At 39.9% G+C, this 15162-nt stretch overlaps 1 protein-coding gene and 1 long non-coding RNA gene across 2 annotated transcripts; one reads left to right on the plus strand and one right to left on the minus strand.

The window, feature by feature from the left end:
• Window positions 1-1755: 1755 nt before the first annotated feature.
• LOC102959347 lies at window positions 1756-15066 on the minus strand. Its single transcript, XR_446789.3, has 3 exons — window positions 15010-15066; window positions 5966-6039; window positions 1756-1915 (listed from the first exon to the last, which is right to left on the minus strand). It is a non-coding gene; the product is annotated as an uncharacterized LOC102959347 (long non-coding RNA).
• TRMT10C (tRNA methyltransferase 10C, mitochondrial RNase P subunit) lies at window positions 1931-6427 on the plus strand. Its single transcript, XM_007095972.3, has 2 exons — window positions 1931-2066; window positions 4896-6427. The coding sequence occupies exon 2, from the start codon at window positions 4908-4910 to the stop codon at window positions 6177-6179; it is 1272 nt and encodes a 423-aa protein (XP_007096034.1). The 5' UTR covers window positions 1931-2066; window positions 4896-4907; the 3' UTR covers window positions 6180-6427.
• Window positions 15067-15162: the final 96 nt, after the last annotated feature.

Raw genomic sequence — 15162 nt, forward strand, 5'->3', positions numbered from 1 at the left:
TTCTCAGGATGTTCACTCTTCTCACTGTCTTTTATTTTCCTAATTCCCTTGCTAACAATCCTTTAAGTTGGTCAAGTCTCTCCCAACATAGCAGTCATAATAATTAGCACAAATTTCCTAGATGCAACATCTGGGGACTGAATCCATTGTATATTGCCCCTGCCAAATTTCATTAAAACACTTACACTTGCTGACTCCATTTTCTCATAATCCACTCATTCCTTACCCACTCTTCATCTGGCTTCAGCCTCCAAGTCTCAGTATATGGTCCCAATGCAATGGATGCTTTTCAGTCTGTGCTACATAATGAACAGGCAGCATTTGACCCAGTTGACCCATTTGAAGCCCATTGGGTCTCTCTTCTTTGAAACACTCTTCCCTTGGTTTCTCTCATATTCTGATTATTTTCTTCCTGTCTCTATAGCTGCTCATTTTCAGTCTCCTTTGTTTACTCTTCCTCTCTACTCAGACACTGGGTAATCTCTTCCACCCACATAGTTTCACAGACTCTGGTTTCAAAGCCTCTTTCATAGCTCTCAAATCTCTGCCTATGGTCCATTCTCTTTCTCCTTAACTCTAGACCCATGCAGGGGTGCCTGGGTGGATCAGTCAGTTAGGCATCCAACTTTGGCTCAGGTTGTGATCTCATGGCTTGTGAGTTCGAGTCCCGCATCAGGCTCTGTGCTGACAGCCTGGAGCCTGCTTCAGATTTGGTGTCTCCCTCTCTCTGCCCCTCCCCCACTTGCACGCGTGCACTCTCTCTCTCTCTCTCAAAAATAAACATTAAAAAAATTAAAAAAAAATTTAAAAATCCCACAAACTCTAGACCCATGCAGCCAACTACCATATACTGTAAAGAAGACATCATCTGATTTTGAAGGGAGCTCAGTCATTAGGTCTAAAACTGCTCACACCATCTCTGCCCTCACCCCATCCACTCCTTTTCCCCATTCACTGCACTACTAATCACGTCTACCCTGGTGCTCAAACTAGAATATTGGCTTCTTCTTCTCCTTCTACACCAAAATCCCAATCAGCAAATTCTACCATTTTTACCTCTTAAATATATTCCACATCTATAACTCTGTCAATAGTGTCCTTTGATGTACAAAAGTTTGTAATTTTGGTTAAGTGCAAAATGTTCATTTTTTCTTTTGTTGCCTGTGCTTTTGGGGTCATCCAAGAAATTATCACCAAATCCAATGTCATTAAGTTTTCTACGTCTTCTTCTAAGAGTTTTATAGTTTTGACTTTTATGTTGGAGTCTTTGATCCATTTTGAGTTAATTCTTATATGGTTTTAGGTTGAGGGTCCAACTTTGTCCAGCACCATTCTTTGAAAAAAACTGTCCTTTCCCCCAGTGTTTGATTTTGTGCCTTATAATTTAATGACAACTGAGTTAAAATACTTGAAAATGTGCTGACTAAACAAAACACCTGCAGACTGCATTTTGACCCAAAGGCCACTAATTTGCACTATGTGGCTTAATTTCATTTTCACATTAAATTTAACAAATGAGTTAAGGGGAGTGAGAGATAGTGTCGCCTACCATAGTCCAAGCATTGTATCAGGTGCTGGTGATAAACTAGGCACAAAGTTTCATATGTTACATTCCTAGCATCAGTTTAAAGTTGAGTGAGACTTGTGAAAACATTTTAACACCATGTTTGTAAATGCTTATAAATACGGGGAGCAAGCAGAGAAGTTAAGAGAGGAGGAAAATAAATTTTTTAAATAGTTGTGTAATAGACTAAAACCAGCTACAAGCACACCCTGTTAAGAGGCCGTGGGCATGGCCTCAAGGCCAGCTACCAGCTTTCTTCCCGACCGCGCTGTTTTTCAGACCAGAAGGCTTTCCCCTCGTGTGGGGACGTCATCGGGAAGCGCCAGGAAAAGGGGGCGGGATTTCCGGCTTCTGGAACGGAAAGGGACGGAAACTAAATGAGCCAACGGGCTTAATTCCGTGTGAGGCACGTATTTGGGCTCAGCACTTCACTACAGAGTTCTGCGTCCTCTCCAGGTCTCCGCGGTTTGCACGAGCGGGAGCCACTGTTTCTGCACTCCTGGTATGGGCATGTTTCTTATCTTAGTTGTGTGTGTTGCGGTGGGAGAACTCGGGAAACCATTGTAAGATACACGTAGTGCAGCATGCGTGCTAAGAAGGCCCACAGATAAGTGGAAGCCCAGCGATTTAATAAACTATAAGCAGTACAACACCTGGAACAAAAGGAATGTTTACCAAAATGATTGCCTTATTTGTTTTAAAATTTGGGTTTCATTGCTATGATATCCTAAAAAAATCTTAACCAATTATAAAGACAAAACTCAGAAGACCTTTGTTTTTGAAATGTTTTCATAACAGGATTGAGGACTCCTGGTGAAATAGGGAGTCTAACTTGTTTCTTCTTTAAATGGTGGCTAAACATGGAGCGCCCGGCTGACTCAATCCGAAGAAAATGTGACTCTTGATCTTGGGATCGTGAATATGAGCCCTACATTGGGTGATTACTTGAAAAAAAAAACAAAAAACGATTTTTTTTTTTTTTTAATTGGGGGCACCCGAGTGGCTCAGTGGGCTCAGCCTGGGGCTCTTGGTGTCAGCTCAGGTCATGATCTTAGGGTTCCCCATAGGGCTCTGCACTGACAGCGTGGAGCCTGCTTGGGATTCTGTCCCTCTCTCTGTCCCTCTCCTCTTGCTGTCTCTCAAATTTAAAACAAATTTTTAAAAATACAGGTGTCTCAACATGTTTTATACGTGAAAAGCATTGGTCCAGGATATCTATTTGAAAAATACTTGAGTGATTACTGTGAGCCATAAACTGCCAAATGTTGGGTTCAGTTTTAATATAAATACAGTCCTTGTCCTGATAGAGTTTACTGTCTAGTCAGGCAAATAAGTAACCAGGCAATTACAAAAGTGTGTTACAAGTACTGTGATAGAGAGGTACAGGGTGCTGTAAGAACTACTAGGAGGAATACTTGGTCTAAAGTTTGAGGTGAAGTATAGCTAGAGATGTAGCTGAAGAGGTAAACAAAGGATGATTGTGTGGGAAACTTTATAAGCCATGTTTGTAAGTTTGGGATTTAACCTGGCAGCAATGAGCTTAAAAATACACATTGGGGATGATACAAGTGCATTGATCAGATTTACACTAACTTCAAATGGGTTAGAGATGAGGCAGAGCAAATCTGGAGGCTAGGGGATGCAGTTAGGGTAATGGGATTCAAGAGAAGTGAATGGCTTAAGATGTATTTAGAAAGTAAAGTGAATTGAGGCCCCTGTATGGCTCAATTGATTAAGTGTCCAATTTTTGGCTCAGGTCATGATCTCAAGGTTCATGAATTCGAGCCCTGATTCAGACTCTTTGTTGACAGCTTGGAGCCTGGAGCCTGCTTCAGATTCATTGTCTCCCTCTTTCTCTGCCCCTTCCCTCCTCTCAACAATAAACATTAAAAAAAAAGAAAGTAAAGTGAATATAATTCAGATGGATTAGATATGGGGGGTGTGAGAGAGGACGGTAATAAAATGACTTCCAGTTTCTGGCTTAAGCAAATGGATGGATAGCAGTGTCCCTTCCTGAAACCATGTGTAAGGAGAAGCAGATTGGAAAGGGAAGGGAGAGAGATTATTTTAATATGTTGCATTTGAGGTGTTTCTTCTGATGCGTGGTGGTTGAAGCCATGGAGGAAGATCAGACCTCATACAGAAAATTTTAGATTGCAAAAAAAAAAAAGGGGGGGGGGCTAAGGACAAAAATTCAGAGGCACATCTGCTTTTAAGGGAGGGGCATCATCTGGGCATCAGGACACAGTTTAGAGAGGCACTCCCAAAAGCATACAGTCATTAAATGAAGCCAAGGGAAGAAGGAATTTTTCAAGTATTTCAACTGCATTTGGTAAAAAGTTGATTTTTTTCTTCAAATCTCATACTAGTTTCACAATGTTTTAAGTTTATTTCTTTATTTTGAGAGAGAGAGAGCAAGCAAGAGTGAGCATGCATGGGCAGACGGAGAGGGGGAGAGAGAATCCCAAGCAAGCTCCGAGCTGTCAGCACAGAGTCAGAAGCAGAGCTCGATCTCACCAACCAAACACTAGATCAGACCTGAGCCGAAATCAAGAGTTGGCCCCTTAACCAACTGAGCCACCCAGGTGCCCCCTAGTTTCACATTTTTAAGCATCTTCATTGTTCGATGTATGTCCACACCTTGAGGATAAAATTGTGGAGCTTATATATATTTGCCCTAATTTTGGACATTTTTGTTTGGCAATAACATTATTTGCTACAAAATAAACTCTGAACTGGAGAAAAGAGGTTTGTTTTGTTTTTAAACCAGTACATCTCTCTATATTCCTGTTTTGAAAACATATGAGGGCATTGATACAGCAGCTCCTAAGTGCTTTTTACTAGTTGCCATCCTTTATAAAACTTTTCTGCTTTTTATCTTCTTGTCTTCGTGTGTTGTTTATGTTAAGGATCTTGTGTTTGGGCCTGTATCTGTTAGGGGCTTAGTATAGAATGGAGAAGAAACAGCATCATGATCTAACCCGTATCAGTAGTACATAACTTTGTTGTTATCCAGTAATACAGATATTCTGGGCTCCTAGTTGCAAATATGAAAGGGATCTTTAAGGTATTCTTTTCCCTAAAGCAATAGTGAAATTCATGTTTAAAATAAGATCCCATATAAGCTTTAAACTTTGTGCCTGGTGAGTGATCACAGGCTCTAGGCCATAGGAGTCTAGGAAAAATTAACGGTACAGCAAATAAAGTTGTGCTTACTGTGTGTTTCAAAAATCAGTTGCATTTCGGTGTCTCAAATTTATACTTGCACAATTAGTTGAGAGGTTTTAAAGATCTTTATCTAACTTTTTACTACATTTTGCTTTTTTTATAGGGGTTTTCTTACATGCCTGTTTTCCTCAAAATGAGTGGTAGTATCATCTTAAGATCTTTTGGCAGATTTTTGGTGCCATTTACCATTCATAGGAAAAAAGGGGTTTTATGTTCAACAATTCTGCAGAGATCTATGTCTTCCAAAATACCAACTGTGTCCTATCCTAAGAAGGAGAGTACATCACCTCCTGAACAGCTGGGATTGGATGAGTGGAAAATTACAATGAAATCTAGCATGCAAGAAGAAGATGCTTCAGCAGTCTCAAGCAGCAAGGATGAAGATCCTCTAGTTGCCATCAGGGAGTTAATTGAGATGTGGAGATTGTTTGGCAAAGAAGTACCAGAACAAATCAGTGAAGAAGAACTCAAAAGTGCTATGGGATGTGTTTCTAAATCATCAAAAAAAAAATACTTAAAATATTTATATATTAAGGAAAAAATTAAAAAAGCCAAGCAAATAAAAAAGGAAATGAAAGCAGCATTAAAGGAAAAAGCCAAAAAAGACCAATTACTGGAAACCACTAAGGAAGATAAACAGCAAAACTTTCTATTTCTACGACTTTGGGATAGGAATATGGACATTGCCATGGGCTGGAAAGGTATTCAGGCCATGCAGTTTGGACAACCTTTGGTTTTTGACATGGATTATGAAAATTATATGAAACCAAAGGAACTTCAGAGTACTGTTTCCCAACTTTTAGAAAGTGAAGGATGGAACAGAAGAAATGTTGATCCTTTCCATATTTATTTCTGCAACCTTAAAGTAGAAGGCGCTTATCATAAAGAGTTAGTTAAACGTTATGGAGAAAAATGGGACAAATTGCTATTAACAGCAACAGAAAAGTCTCATGTAGACTTATTCCCAAAGGATAGCATTATATATTTAACTGCAGATTCTCCCAATGTTATGACAACTTTCAAGCATGATAAGATTTATATAGTGGGATCTTTTGTTGATAAGGCTATGCAGACAGGCACATCCCTAGCCAAGGCAAAACGGCTGAACCTGGCAACAGAATGCCTTCCATTAGATAGGTATTTACAGTGGGACACTGGTACCAAAAATCTCACCTTAGATCAGATGATGCGTATTTTGTTATGTCTGAAAAACACTGGTAGTTGGGAAGAGGCTCTGAAGTTTGTTCCTAGGAGAAAACATACTGGTTTTATGGAGATTTCTCGACATTCTCAAGAGCTTGTCAACAGATTAAAGAAGTCAAAACCTTTTAATTCATTTCCAAAAGGCTCTCTAAATATACACACACAGAAAAGGTGGCTTGAATGACAATATTTGATAACTTAAAAAATAAGTGGTCACAGTATGTGTAAATCGAACCATGATGCTGTATGCCTTAAACTCTTATTGTGATTTATGTCAATTATTTCTCAATAAAATTGGGGGGGGGGGAAGCATATGGAGTAGAAATACGATTCTATTGGTCTATTTCTTCCTAAATGGAATTCATTTGTTCTTTTAAAGGTTGTCATTCCAGGGGCACCTAGGTGGCTCACTTGGTTAAGCTTCCAACTTCAGCTCAGGTCATGATCTCATGGTTCATGAGTTTGAGCCCTGCATCAGGGTCTGTGCTGATAGCTCGGAGCCTGGAACCTGCTTCAGATTCTGTCTCCCTCTCTCTCAGGCTCTCTCAAAACCAAATAAAACATTAAGAAAAAAATGTAAAGGTTGTCTTTCCAAATAAACTGAAGTGTGTGTCTTTTTGCCCAATTAATTAAATTTCCACAAGACTTTGGAAATACCGTTTATCATAAACTTAATAACTTTTGAAAGTAAAAAGAATCATCCAAGTTTGTTGAGTACAGTAAAACAATTGTACCATGTCTGTGGCTTTTTTATGAATACTTTTGAGTCTTAGACTCCATTTTCCTTCTTAGATGTTCTTTGAGCCATGTCAACAGCTACCCTGTCATCAAAAATTGATACAGAAAAGATTTTAAACTTCAGGTGATGTTTCACTTATTAAAGTAACATTTGGTACAGTGCCTGGCATGTCATAGGGACTAAAGTATGTTTAACTGAATCTTCGTTAAGCAAAAGTTTAAGACCTTCCTTGGAATGTCATGGGATTTGGCTATGTTATGAAAAACGTGAGGGAACAAAATTCATTTCTTGTTCTCTTAGAAAAAAAAATTTATTTGATAAATGTTACATACAGCACTTCCCTATTAGTGTATAGCTAGCTTTCCCTTCTTGGGAAAAACTTCCTTTTCTCCAGCCATGTGATTTGAATGGAAGCTGCCATACTTTTACAGACCTTGTCCTGGCCACAGCTGAATATCCCAAAGGAGACACCTCACTCAAACTTAGAGATGGGGATCTGACTTTAAGATAGGCCAATCAGAACACTTCTCTAGTATTTTTGGGTTTGAGAACTAAGATAACCTGTGTCACTATCTGATTGTGAACTCTTGACAGATGGGAAGCTCTGGAATTGATGGTGGCCTTCCTTTCCATGAAGGAAGACAGGCTATAGTAGGAGACAGTGAAGCTTGCATATAAAAATAAGACCAATTTTTGGAGCTGTTTAAATCATTGTTCCCAATCATCCCTGAGATCCAGCTATAGGTTTACCTTTAGTATTTACTGGTTGTTGAAATCTCATGCAATAACCCATCTAATAGATCCCACTTTTTTGCCTAAGCCAGTTTAAAGCTGGGTTTCTGCCTCTTGCTACCTACTAAGTCCTAATATACTTGAGAAAATGTGTACTTATTCCCTAAAACTTTAGGAAATTGTTCATTGTAGACTACCTGCACCATTAATTTTTTTGAAAACATGAAATAGAGATGGATGGCCAACTATTTGTACCTAGTTTCTGAACTAGAAATTAACATGAGATATGCTGTCCAATACATTTCTTAAAGCAACTAATCTTTTACCAAATACTTCTAAGTATCTACTCTGCCAAACAAAATGCAGTTTACATGAATAATTTAAGTTATAGGTACTGTAACTTAAGTGTTACAGTACTTGTAGCTTGTTTAATAGTACCTTTTTTACAGATAAAAATTTACTCAAAATTCAGCCTTTAAGTGTAGTCTCAGAATTCAAAACATCTGTTTGACTTTAAAGTCCTAGGCTTCAGGGGCGCCTGGGTGGCTCAGTTGGTTAAGCGACCGACTTCAGCTCAGGTCATGATCTCGCAGTTTGTGAATTTGAGCCCCGCGTCGGGCTCTGTGCTGACAGCTCAGAGCCTGGAGCCTACTTCAGATTCTGTGTCTCCCCCTCTCTACCCCTCCCCTGCTCACGCTCTGTGTCTGTCTCTCAATAATAAACATTAAAAAAAAGTTAAATAAAGTCCTAGGCTTCAACTTATAAATTATACCCTCTATAATAAGAGAGTATGAAGTGCAAATGGAAAAATAATGGATGCCTAACTTAAGCTTGTGAGTGGGATCAGGAAAGGCCTTGAGAAAGTGATGTGTAAACGAAGAGCAAGTGTGATATGAATGAATTTCAACCGTTAGACGCAGCTAAGTGGCAAAATGCTAATACCTGAGCCATTTGAGACACAATGGAGATAAAATATCATAGTGGTTCAGAACAAGGGGTTAGGATTGCCTAGCAGGACTGGCACCTAGAGTGAGACAAACAAGGCTCCTAGCGTGCCTTACTGATCTCCCAAGTCCCAGACATACTCCCTGGGTTTCAGCTTCACCCGAGGCTCTGATGTTACCTAAATTGCTTAATCTCTTGAAATTTCAGTTCTCCTTATATGAAAAAGAGATAAATAGTTCTTGACTCATAAAACATTTAATATGGTGTCTGGCCCATAAATGCTAAGTAAAATATTAACTATCTAGTTTAGACTACCTTCGAAATGTATGGAATTTCTAATACTAGTATATGCAAGTTATTTGTCCTTTTGAGGAGTACATTTTTATTTCTTCCTGTGTAATAGTATGCTAAGGTATTTCACTGGGTAACACTAGAATTAAAAAAATAAATTCCGGGGCACCTGGCTGGCTCAGTCGGTTGAGCATCCGACTTTGGCTCAGGTCGTGGTCTCGCAGTCCGTGAGTTCGAGCCCTGCATCAGGCTCCATGCTGACAGCTCAGAGCCTGGACCCGGCTTTGGATTCTGTGTCTCCCTCTCTCTCTGCCCCTCCCCCACTCATGCACACGCACGCGCGCTCTCTCTCTCTCTCTCAAAAATAAACATTAAAAAAATTTTAATGAAATAAAATAAATTCCTTCCAAATAGCTAAGCAGTAACTAATTTCTAAGACTCCTCTCTTATGCGGATAAATCACAATGGCAAACTCATCCACAGTTTAAACTCAATACAATTTTAATTTTCCAAATGTTTTGGAATTTGGAACTTAACAGAACCCCAGACACTGCTTCAATTTCTCCAAACTAAATGATCTTATTTCCCAGTCACTAGGTGGCTTTTCTCTATCTCAAACACCCAATAATTTATAGTATTCTTCCACTTTGAAGGTAATTTTTGTTGCCTATATTCTAATTATCTCTTCTTACCTATTAGATATTTTCATGTAATAACCATTTCTAGCTCTCTCCTTGTGCTCTCTTCAAACATGCTATCAACTTCCCAGATTTTAATAATTAAAAGTTTTAAAAGAAAGTCTTGGGGAACCTGGGTGGCTCAGTTAAGCATCTGACTCAACTTTGGTTCGGGCCATGATCTCATGGTTCATGAGTTCTAGCCCTGCATCAGGTTCTGCTGACAGCATGGAGCCTGCTTGGGATTCTCTCTCTCCCTGTCTGCCCCTCCCCCACTTGCACACACATTTACTCTCAAAATAAATATTTTTAAAGATGAAAAAAAGTCTTTACTTGTTAACTATTATCCCTATTATGTTACCCAGTTTAGTACCTAAGCCATATCCTTCAAGCAAATATTCAAAGCACACTTGAAGAGCAGACATGGGGGCCCCTGGGTGGCTCGGTTGGTTAAGCGTCCGACTCCAGCTCAGGTCATGATCTCACGGTCCGTGAGTTCGAGCCCCGCGTTGGGCTCTGTGCTGACCGCTCAGAGCCTGGAGCCTGTTTCAGATTCTGTGTCTCCCTCTCTCTCTCTGCCCCTCCCCTGTTCATGCTCTGTATCTCTCTGTCTCAAAAATAAATAAACGTCAAAAAAAAATTTAAAAAAAGAGCAGACACGAAGGGAGTAACAAGAGAACTTTGAGTGCAAAAACCTGAGAGTTCAAGGTACAAGTAGCTGAAGCAGAGTGAGTAGAGAGCTGAAGATGAAGTTAGAGTAACTAGAGGTCCATCGTGTAAGCTTCTTAGGCCATTGTTAAGGATTTTGGTGTTTTTTAATATTTATTTATTTATTGGGGGGCGGGACACAGGGAGAGAATCCCAAGCAGGCCCCATGCTGTCAGGACAGAGCCTGATGCAGAGCTTGATCTCACGAACCATGAGATCATGACCTAAGCTGAAATCAAGATGTCAGATGCTCAACTGACTGAGCCACCCAGGTGCCCCTTGGTTTTTACTGTGAATGAGATTGGAAGATCCATGGTCTTGAGCAAAGACATGACATATTCCTGATGTTTTAATGGGATAACTAGAATCCATGGGGGCAGGGACTTTTTTTTTTTTTTTTTTTTTTTTTTTTCTGATTTAGTCACTGCTATATTCCCAGGGCCTGGTACAGTGCCTAGCACATAATAAAATTTTCTGTAGGGAATGAATCTGATTCATCTTAAAAGGATTACTTTGGCTGCTGTATCAAAACAAGATTCTAAGACAGGGACCAGTTAAGAAATTACTGCAATAACAAAAGTGAAAGATAATAGTAGGTTGGACCAGGGTGGTAGCACAGTAGGTACCAGATACCAAAGAGATATTGGAGACAGTGAATATGAATAAGCCTTTCAAGGGTTGCTATATGAATGAAAATGGTAACGAGCTAGAGGTAGATATGAGATCAATAGAAGAGTCTTCTGTTTTTGTTGGTTTTGCAAAGATGAGAGATATAAAACCATGCATGTATGCTGTTGGGAATGATCCAGTTATGGAGGGGAATCTGATAATCTGATGAAGCAGCGGAGTGAGAGAAGTGACAACCTTGTGCATAAGCAAGAAGGATGGGATCTACTGCATAAGTAACACAGAAAAAGACCATAGAAGTACAAATAAAGGTACTACACCACAGATATGGTGAGAATATGCAGGAGTTCTGTTTTCATTTCTATTATTTTCTCCATGAAAATAAAAAGCGAAGTCATCAGCTGAGGGGGAGTACCTATTGGACTTTCGTGGAGAGCAGAGAACGTGTGAAATAGTGTAAGAAAGTGAAATAGTTAGGATAGTGGTTCTCAAAGTTTGGTCCCTAGTCCAGCAGTATCAATATCATTTGGGAACTAGTTAGAAATGTACATTTTGGGGCTCCATTGAGTCAAAATCTCGGCAGTAGCACCAGAGTTTCAACTGTATTTTAACAAGCCCTTCAGGTGATTCTGATGTACACTCAAATTTGAGGATGGTATTGGGAAATATAATAAAATTACAAGGCTGTATTAAGAATCTACTCAGTCAGCTGAGCGTCTTGACTCTTGATTTTTGGCTCAGGTCATGATCTTGCATTTCGTGGGTTCGAGCCCTCAATGGGCTCCAGGCTGACAGTACACAGCCTGCTTGGGATTCTTTATCTCCCCCTCTCTCTCTCTGCCTCTCCCCTGCTTGTGCTCTCTCTTGCTCTCTCTCTCCAAATAAATAAACAACAACAAAAAGAATCTACTCAAAGTGGGAGATACAGGCTTCTAGACATGGAATGAGTAAGTCACAGGAATAAGAAGCACAGCATAAAGAATGCAGTTGGTGATATTGTAATAGCATAGTATGGTGACAGATGGTAGCTACACTTGCAGCAAGCATAGCCTAGTGTGGAGACTTGTGAAATACTATGTTGTACACTTGCACCTAATGTAACATTGTATGTGAACTACACTAAAAACTTTTTTTTTAGTTTTTTTAACATTTATTTATTTTTGAGACAGAGAGAGACAGAGCATGAACGGGGGAGGGGCAGAGAGAGAGGGAGACACAGAATCGGAAGCAGGCTCCAGGCTCTGAGCCGTCAGCCCAGAGCCTGACGCAGAGCTCGAACTCACGGACCGCGAGATGGTGACCTGAGCTGAAGTCAGACGCTCAACCGACTGAGCCACCCAGGCGCCCCTACACTAAAAACTTTTAAATAAAATACAATAAAATAATCTCTGGGAGGTTAGTGAAACCCCAATTAGCTACCTTTCCTCTCTGATTTTGTTGTAGCTCTCTGCCAGAATTCTAAGTTTAACTCCACCTCTTACTTGCCTTTCCAGTGTCCCAGTTTCTTCTTCCATAAAAATGATAATAGTAGCACTTAATTCATATGTTTGTTGTGATGATTTAATGTACTTGATATCATGTTAAAACTAGCAAATTATGCTTGGCATATAGTAAACATGAATAAATGTTAGATATTATAGCTGTCACCTCACAAATTAAACATCTAAATTAAAATAATAGCTGTCTAGGGGTGCCTAGGTGGCTCAGTCGGTTAAGGGTCCAACTCTTGACTTCGGCTTAAGTCATGACCTCACAGTTTGTGAGGTCAAGCCCTGCATCGGGCTCTGCGCTGACAGGGTGGAGCCTGCTTGGGATTCTCTCCCTCTCCCTCTCTCTCAAAATAAATAAATAAACTTTAAAAAATAAATATAAAAAATAAAATAATATAGTTGTCCATGTTGCCTTCTATTTCCAGCTTTTTAAACCATTATTGGCATAACTCTTTAGAGGTGACCAAAAAATAGCTACCATTAAGTGCCCACCATGAGTGAAGCCCTGCATTACAATTTTTACCAGTATGATCTCACCTAATCCTCTCAGTAATCCTATATTAATACATTTTTGTAGCTAAAATATATTCGCTAAGATTGTTTTATCAGTTCAAACTCACAGAATTAGCAAATGGCAGAGTTAAATTCATTTTTTTGTCTAATGCAATAAATACTGCTGCTCTTTGCCCTGCACTACTCTAACTCGTTTGTAGAGGGTTACTGAAGCTTGCACTCATTTCTTCAATGAATATTTATCGAAACTGGTATAATCTAGGTACTGGGAAACAATGCTGTGCAAGATAAGCACCGTATGACTTCCTGGACTGACAAGTGAGTGGATTACTATTTTCCATCCTTAATTTCTACAGTGTGGTATATGGAACTGGATCTGCTTTTAGCTATCTATATGGGACCTCTCTAAACTTCATTTTCCTCATTCAAAAATACAGGCATCTATAAATAAATACTTAATTTCACATACAAGTCATGTTTACATCTCCATTTAAAAAATAATGTGTGAGTCTCAGTGATTAACACGTCTAAGCAAAAAGAAAAAAATGTGAATTTAATACTTGCTCTTTAAAATATTTTGCTGGAGCGCCTCGGTAGCTCGGTCCGTTGAGCGTCTGTCTTTGGCTCAGGTCACGATCTCACATCTTGTGAGTTCAAGCCCCGCGTCGGGCTCTGTGCCGACAGCTCAGAGCCTGGAGCCTGCTTCGGATTCTGTGCCTCCCTCTCACTCTCTGCCCCTCCCCTGCTTGTGTTCACTCTCTCTCACTCTCAAAAATAAAAAATAAACATTTAAAACATAAATAAAATATTTTGCTGAGGAGTTTTACATATATTGACATAAATGGGTGGGCCAGGGACTTCAAATCACAACAGCACCATATCACCACCAAACTGCTCTACTTCTGTCGTGAGACATGCTTTGATTCTTTCTCCATTCCCCAGACTTGGAGCCTGAGGAGTCAACCACGCATAAATACTAAGCACTTTTCACATATGAAACATGCCATACAAAGAGCTGTGAACAAAAATATTTTTTTAAGTTTATTTATTTATTTTGAGTGAGAGAGAGAACCAGCAGGGGAGGGGCAGAGAGAGCACACAGAGGATCCAAAGCAGGCTCCATGCTGACAGTGGAGAGCCTGATAATGGGCTCCAACTCACAAACCGCAAGATCATGACCTGAGCCTAAGTCAGATGCTTAACCGACTAAGCCACGCAGGAGCCCCCCCCCCCAAATTTTCTTTTAATTGTCTGTTGTCAAATAACTTTTAAGCCATCTATGGAGACATTTTTTTAACACATACTTGAGGGAAATATAAAGTGACCAAAGTGGTATATAGAAATTATCTCATCTGATCCCCACGAGCACTCTTTGATGAGGTACAATTATTTCTTTTTATAAAGAAAACATATGTCTGTAGATAGTAAGAAACCCTCAAGGTTTACTCAGCCAGGAAAGGGCAGAACCGGGATTCAAACCCAAATTCTGACTCCTTAAGACTACTTTCTGAAACACTCACTTTTTAATGTAGGGCAAACCCACAAACTCCAGTGAGTTCCCTAGACAAGGAATTGACCCCATTTGGCAAGAGGGTAGTATAAATACAGAGAGAAAGGGAAGATGAGGCTAAAAAGTTAGGCTGGGGCCCAATATAACACGTGGGACTTCATTTTAAAAACCCTAGGGATCCATTAAAGGTTTCTAAATAAGGGGAAAATTACTGCAATTTTAACTGAAAGAGGTAATTTCTCATGATAGGAAAATTGCGACCTGTAGAAAAGGTAGTTTTTTCACTTGGCTATGTGACCTCAGACAAATAACTCTTTGGCCTCAACTCTCATAGCTCATTAGAGAATACCACAATGGACTGTCTTGGGGATTAAACAAGATAGTGTCTGACACAAGAGGGCGCTCGATAAACGTCGATTTTTCTTTTTTAATGCACCCCCCCCACCCCACTTTTTTAGTTTTATTTATTTTTTAGTTTTTAAAAATTTTAGTTTTATTTATTATTGAGCACTCAACTTGGTGCTCAAACTCACAACCCGGAGATCAAGAGTCGCGGGTTCTTCTGAGCCAGCCAGGCACTCCACGGCCCTCTTTTTTTTTTTTTTTTTTTTAAGGCACAGGTGGTCCAGCAAGACCAGAATGAATACAGCCTGATCGCTTCAGCTGTAGCCACACCCTAGTCCGCAAAAAACCTTACAAAACTCCACCAACGTTTCCGGAGTGGTGCTCCCTCACTTCTCTGGGCCATGAAAACCTAAGCAACCTCTAGTCAAGCCACCAACCAGAGCTCCACAGACACAGCACAACATTCCCCGCTCTCCCTTCAGAGGCCGCTTGTGGATGACGTCACACTCACTTCCGTTTCCAAAACGGCATCTTTTTACTTTCCAGGGCCGCTCTAGGCTGCAGCCTCGCAGGCTGGCTCCGAAACTCAA

Source organism: Panthera tigris, chromosome C2 (genome assembly GCF_018350195.1).
Source record: "Panthera tigris isolate Pti1 chromosome C2, P.tigris_Pti1_mat1.1, whole genome shotgun sequence".
Taxonomy (NCBI): Eukaryota; Metazoa; Chordata; class Mammalia; order Carnivora; family Felidae; genus Panthera; species Panthera tigris.

What these genes read in the sequence shown, in the direction of transcription:
- TRMT10C (XM_007095972.3), top strand. Translation starts at nt 4,908, where the DNA reads ATGCCTGTTTTCCTCAAAATGAGTGGTAGTATCATCTTAAGATCTTTT.